The sequence below is a fragment of the Gossypium hirsutum genome, chromosome A10 (assembly GCF_007990345.1).
Source record: "Gossypium hirsutum isolate 1008001.06 chromosome A10, Gossypium_hirsutum_v2.1, whole genome shotgun sequence".
NCBI classification, from domain to species: domain Eukaryota; kingdom Viridiplantae; phylum Streptophyta; class Magnoliopsida; order Malvales; family Malvaceae; genus Gossypium; species Gossypium hirsutum.
The window spans coordinates 114854947-114861847 of NC_053433.1; the positions used below are offsets into that span (position 1 = coordinate 114854947).

Consider the following 6901-nt stretch of genomic DNA (forward strand, 5'->3'; position numbering starts at 1 on the left):
GCCGATATTAAATCGGCTCGTAGCTCAGATATCTGAATGTATGCGACCACCCCAAAACCCGCTACATTCAAATACGTATATATATAGATCTCATAAATTTGGTGCCGGCCATTGACAGGCCAGCACCCAAAATTTTTTTTTTTAAAACTCGTATTTTTAGAGAGCAAAAAAAAAAATTTTGAAAAAAATTCGAAATTTTTTTTTGGGTTGTACTGGGTGCCGGCCATTAACAGGCCAGCACCCAAATTTTTTTTTAAAACTCGTATTTTTAGAGAGCAAAAAAAAAATTTGAAAAAAATTCAAAATTTTTTTTTGGGTTGTACTGGGTGCCGGCCATTGACAGGCCAGCACCCAAATTTTTTTTTTTAAAACTCGTTTTTTTAGAGAGCAAAAAAAATTTTTTTTGAAAAAAATTAGAATTTTTTTTGTTGTACTGGGTGCCGGCCATTGACAGGCCAGCACCCAAATTTTTTTTTTAAACTCGTATTTTTAGAGACCAAAAATTTTTTTTTGAAAAAAATCGAATTTTTTTTTGTTGTACTGGGTGCCGGCTATTGACAGGCCAGCACCCAAAATTTTTTTTTTAAAACTCATATTTTTAGAGAGCAATTTTTTTTTTAAAACTCGTATTTTTAAAGAGCAAAAAAAAATTTTTTTGAAAAAAATTCGAAATTTTTTTTTGTTGTACTGGGTGCCGGCCATTGACAGGCCAGCACCCAAAAAAATTTTTTTTTTAAAAACTCGTATTTTTAGAGAACAAAAAATTTTTTTTTTGCTCTAAAAAATTCAAATTTTTTTTTGGTTGACTGGGTGCAGGCCAGCACCAAAAAAAAAATTTTTTTATCTCGTATTTTGTATACCAATATGATACGATTTAAAAAAAATATCATGGTTCCGGGCATTGACAGGCCAAAACAAAAAAAAATTAATTTTTTAAAGCCTGACACAATCATTTGGCAATCATGGGTGCAAAATACGAGTTAGTGCCGGCCATTGACAGGCCAAAACCCAATTTTACTGTTCATTTCAGGTTATTTTTGTGATTGTTTTTGAACCTGGGTCATTTTTGTAGATATCAAAATTTTTTGGATTACTTTAGTAAAATGGCCTAAATATTCATTCACTTTGTTTTTTTATAATAAATTCGTATTTAAATAATTAATTTTTTTAAATTTACTAAATACAATTTTGTAATAATCTTATTATAATTTCTAATTATATTTATTTTTTTAACCAAATACTTAGAATTATCCATAGCTCATTTTCAACCCATAAATAGGAGGATAATGCGATTCAGCGCATTTAAACCCACGTCCTCCTATATTAACAAGAATACTCATATCAATCGAGTTAAAACTCAATTGACTTTTTGTGATAAACTTTTAAACGTTGAACATATAACTTAATTAATTCAAATTTAAATAATAATATTCCATTTATATTTTATAGTCAATTAAGTCCTCATATAAGGTTGCTTAATGTGATGTCATGCCAATGATGCAAGCATGCACGTCAACGTTGTATACTAGATGAATCGAGTCCCTTTCTCATTTATCTTTTATATAATAAAAATTAACTAAAAGGATTTTTTTTTTAATTTTATTTGTGAAATTAAAAATTAATTGTAAGTAAAATATAATATTTATAATATAATATGAATTTAACAAAATAAAATATATTTGTGCTTGCAGTTCGACTTTCATTTTTAAATTGATTAAAATAAGGGCGAAACCAGAACGATCTTTTAGAGGCAAATGAAATTTTAAAATTTTATAGTTTATATCTTTATAATTTTTAAAAGATTAAATCGAATTTTTATAATTTTAGAAGATAAAATACTATTTTATCTTTATTAATTTAAATTTTTTAAAAAATTTAAGGGCTTAAATAATAAATTTACATTTTAGGGTGAGCAGAAGCTCATGCTAGCCCCCACTAGATTCGCCACTGGAATAAAATATTTCATAATTCTATTAATTATCACTTATTATTAAAACTTTTGTTGCAATTATAGACAAATACTATTTTGGGCTTCAATAATAAAACAAATTATCCTCTCTAAAGCCTAGGGGTTTCTAAATGGGCCGAGGATAGCCCATTATATATCTCCAACTCCAAAGAAAGCAAAAATGCAAAAAATTTGACTCAAACTTGAATTCCATTTTATTAATAAATATTTTATTTAAATTTAATTTAAAATAATTTTGAGTTAGTTCATCATACATACTCAAATTATAATCTTTATTTTAAATTAATCCCTAAATTTTAAGACGTTTTAATTACATCTCTAAACTATCAATACTATATCAATAAGGTTTATCCATTCTTGAAACTGTTAATTTAACAATCAAATTACATGTAAAATGGCATAATTTAAAATTAGAATTTAAAGAAAATTTAAATGTTGAGACATGAATTTTAAAATTAAAAATTGAAAAAAAAAGAGTGGCTCATAAAAACTCTACAAACCTCAAACCTAAAATTTTTATATCTATTTTTCTTAAACATTATTGATATAACAACGATAATTTAAAGATATAACTACAATATTTACATTTATCTCACTTTATAGTTTATTATATATTTTTTACATATTTAATTTTTCACTATACCTTAAAGTTAACTTCTCGATTTTGCTTGTAAAATATATAAAATAAAATAGTGTCATTATTTTAACCTACTTAAGATTTTTTGGATGATTAACTTTATCTTGTTTTAAATACAGTCATTTTGTTTTTTTTTTGTTTTTTATTATAAAAATTTATACTATTTTTAGTTTAGTATTTAATAATTTAGTATTTTTTATTAAAAATTTAAATTAATTTTTAATTTTTACGTTACATTATTATAAATTTATTTTCATATGATTTAAATGACATAATATATAAATATAAAGTAATCAATATATCACATAATAGGTCTAACTTTTTTCTCTCAATTCCATTTTTTGCCTAATATTTTTATGGCATAATGACTTATTTAGTTATGTTAGCCCTCTCTTTAATTTTTATTTTTTTAACCCTTAAACTTACGTTTTTATTAAATCACTCTAAAATAGATTAGAAAAGTTAAAGTTTGTTGACTTACCATGTGTATATCACATCAACATTTAATTAATTTTTAAATTTTTAAAAAATTAATTAAATATTGACATGTCATCTCCGTGACATTCCACGTATATGTCACGTTAGCAATGTTAACAAACAAATTTTTTCATCCATTTCGAGATGATTTGATAAAAAAAATACAAATTCAAGAGATAAAAAAGACAAATAAATTAAATGAATAACTAAAATAATTTTTCTCGTAAAATGGAAAACCAAAAAAATTACCTATAAAAAGAATTCAATTTTTTATCAAATAACACAATCTTTTAACAGGAAATTTTTTATTTCAAAACTAATCATGTAAAAAAAAAAAGTTGATTGGAGCAAATAAAGTGAAACATTTAAGACAAGAACGAAGTGGAGATTTTATAACACAAAAATAGAGGACACAAATCCACTTAAAACAGAAAAGGAAAACAACATTCTATTAAGACACAAAGGGGGGATTTCCTTTGTTTGTGTCCAATATAGATTTTTTTTTCTTCCCTTGGAGCTTAATTTCCCATTTAGAAAGCTCCTCTCTTGATAGCATCGTCATTAGCATTTCCAAGGGCAGCTTCACTCAAATATTTGTCAGCCAATTGAACCCTCTTCACGTTCTCTTGTTCTGCAACAAGCATGTTTCCATACTCCAACAGCTTCTCAATGGTCATCGTAGGTTGCTCGAAAGATGGTGGCCCTTCCCTCGAGTTCACGAGCTTTTTCCCGACACTATTGACTCCTACCTCTCCGATCCATTTCCTCACTTCGTCATCGTAAACTCTGGCCCTCAGAGCACCGAAAAAGTCTACAAATTGAACCAACACACATGCAAATACACCGTTAATGATAATTCCTATGGGATCTAATTATGGTTAATTTAATCTGAATAAATTCGATACTTCTACTTTTATAATGTTATCAGAATGTCTAAATTGATAACATTATTAGCTGTTAAATAATTGATGACTAAATAGACTTAAAATTTGGCTGAAATGTAAATTATTGTAGATTGAATATGATGCTATCAATTTAGACCTATTAATAGGATTGTAATCGAGCTCAGCTGAGCTCATATACTGAGAAGTTCAAGCTCAAATTTAATTTAGAACTCACTGCTCGAAACTTAGGTCAAGCTCAATCAATTACTACTATATAAGCTTGAGGTCAATTAAGCTCATTCACACACAATTGTATAGTCAAATTCGAGTTTAAGCTTGGCCTCGTGCTATATACCAATTTGTTTAGATGAACTATTAATTTATTATCAAATTATTAAAATAAATTAATAAAATATACAAATTAGGCTCACAAGTTGTTCCAATCAAGTACTAAAATACTTGAATTCTGACTTACTCAATAGCTTGAGTTGCTTGAGAATGATTGAATCGGATTCGAATTTTTAAATCAAACTTGAATATTGTAAGCACACCAGATTAGAAGTATTAACTTTTGAATTTTAGCATTGTGGAGGGACTAAAACAAAAATTAGACCTTTGTATAGAGACCATGAATTGAAAAAGTGTTGAACGAGAAGCTTACCAATGGATTGGCCCGGGAAGGTGTCAACAAGCTTAACAATGTCATCAACGGGAACATTGTCGGTCCTGAAAATACCTGTGCAAACACCGATCCTATCTTCCCTGGTGGGTGCCCAGTAAAACTTCTCCATACGACCGTCACGGATGAGCGGCGCGTACAGCGTCGAGAAATCGTTACCGGTGACAATGATCGGAACACGAGGGTTCTCTTCCTTGTTGTACATACCGGGGAGCTGAACGTTGGTGGGGTTATCAGCGATGTTCATGAGTGTGGCGTTCACCATTTGGTTGTTCACTGTGTATTGTGTGGTTCCTCCCATACGACCGGCTCCAGCGTCGAGATCGTTGATAAAGAGGCAACACATTTTCCCTTTCTTGATAATGTCGGCGGCCTCACGGTACCTTTGCCTGATCAACTTGGCTGGTTCTCCGGCGTTCCCACTTTCCAATTCTCCGGCACTCATCATAATGGGGCTGTAATGTTAATTCATTATAGCAATTCATTAGCATGTTTCTATTTGCACAATAGACCCTAAATATTTACATATTTCATTAATTTTGACTCTACTTTTAAAAAACCAACCAAATTAATCCTCAATTTTATACAATTTTATCTATTTTAATCATTAAAGTTATTGACATTTAGTATTATAATCACCTCTGTTAAGGCAAATTTTTGTTTAGCTCATCTATAGATTGTAAAATTTTAAGTTAACACAAAAGAATAATTGCATTTTGCTTCTAAAAAAATTATAATTAAATTCTAAACCCTCTAAAAATAGAAAAGTTATAATTTTAACCCTCTAAAACTAGTAAAATTTTAAGTTAATACAATAATAAAATTGCTATCTTAATATCTCTAGAAATTTATAGTTTAATTATAGCACACAAAATTTTTTGACTTCATCGGTGGCCATTAATCAAGACCTTGAATTTGCATCTAAAAAAACATGAACTCACTTGATTCCCATCTTGGCAAAGACAAGCTCACATTGGAAAGATTTTCCTTGACCTTTGCCTCCCCAAATACCCAAGATAAGAGGAACCTGTAAGAGAAACAATTGTAGTAAAATTTGGTAAATTTAATGCTATTTTATTTAAAAAAAAAAAGAGATTTCACTATATATGTTATAGGTGACACACATACCTTAATGTTAGGAAGGGTCATGTAGTTCTTGGTGATGTGAACAACAAGCTTGTCCATGAAAGCTGGGGCAATGTAGAATCCATCCATGTTGTTGTCCAAGTCGTATCTATATCATCCAAACCATTTTTAATTTAGGGTTGAACAAAAAAATCGAAATGCGTATATATGATGTATATGTATATGTACTTACGTGCGAAGGCCTTGGCTAATGTACTCATAGGAGCTCATGACAGCATAGTGAGTACCATCGTTCATGGGAGCTTGGAACAATGAGTCGACCATACCTTTCCCTCTGGTAATGTCTTGTTGGTCATCGGAGATATCATAAGCAAGACCCTTCCATCGGTCCTGGTCGGTCTGTGTGTCTTCGTCGATTTCTTTGGCAGCCACAATCATGAAACTTCCCACTGGAGCCTTGCCGTTGTTGTTGAACCTAGCGCTCACTTTCTTCAAGCTGTTCCCCATGAAAGCTGAGCTTGGAGCAGAAGCTCCGGCACCTGATCCATTCAAACTCAACTGCAAAAAACACAAACAATGATATCCTCAGAACATGTTTGGTTAGGGACACACATGTAATAAAAGAACCGAGGGTATGGGGTACCGGTGCTCGGTTGACAGCACCGATGGTGGAGACGGCAGCCGCCATTGGAGACTGGAGAGTGAAGTTCGTGAAATGTTATGAAAGTATTGGGAGTGATTGGACTTTGATGAGCCTTACTGAGCTATGGGGCAAAACTTATAAGGATTATATATTGTGTGGGTGACAAATATTAAGGATTTTTTTTAATTTTAATATTTTTTCATTTGGCGATGGCCACACATATTACAATCAATGGATCAACGTGGCAGGTGATGATTGCTGCATTTTGTATAATCTTTAGATCTTGGTCAAATTCCATAGAAGGTCCATGTATTATGCATTTTTGACACATTTAGTCCCCCCTATTATATTTGGATCCAATATAATCTTTTTATGTAATTTGACAACTTTTGTGAATGCTAAGGTGTTTAGTTGCAATAGGAATTGGGTGTTTTTATGGGATTCCAATGCAACTTTTTTAGTAATATATAATTAGAGGGTTAGTATTCACGCACTCACTTACTCCTCGAAAGTTCGAACTCAGGTG

General features: G+C 30.5%; 1 protein-coding gene across 1 annotated transcript; it reads right to left on the reverse strand.

The window, feature by feature from the left end:
* Nucleotides 1-3447: 3447 nt before the first annotated feature.
* On the reverse strand, nucleotides 3448-6481 carry LOC107942112 (ribulose bisphosphate carboxylase/oxygenase activase 2, chloroplastic-like). Its single transcript, NM_001327460.1, is given in 6 exon segments — nucleotides 3448-3894; nucleotides 4629-5101; nucleotides 5588-5673; nucleotides 5775-5880; nucleotides 5965-6290; nucleotides 6376-6481. Coding segments are annotated over 6 exon segments (1317 nt in total). The 5' UTR covers nucleotides 6421-6481; the 3' UTR covers nucleotides 3448-3613.
* Nucleotides 6482-6901: the final 420 nt, after the last annotated feature.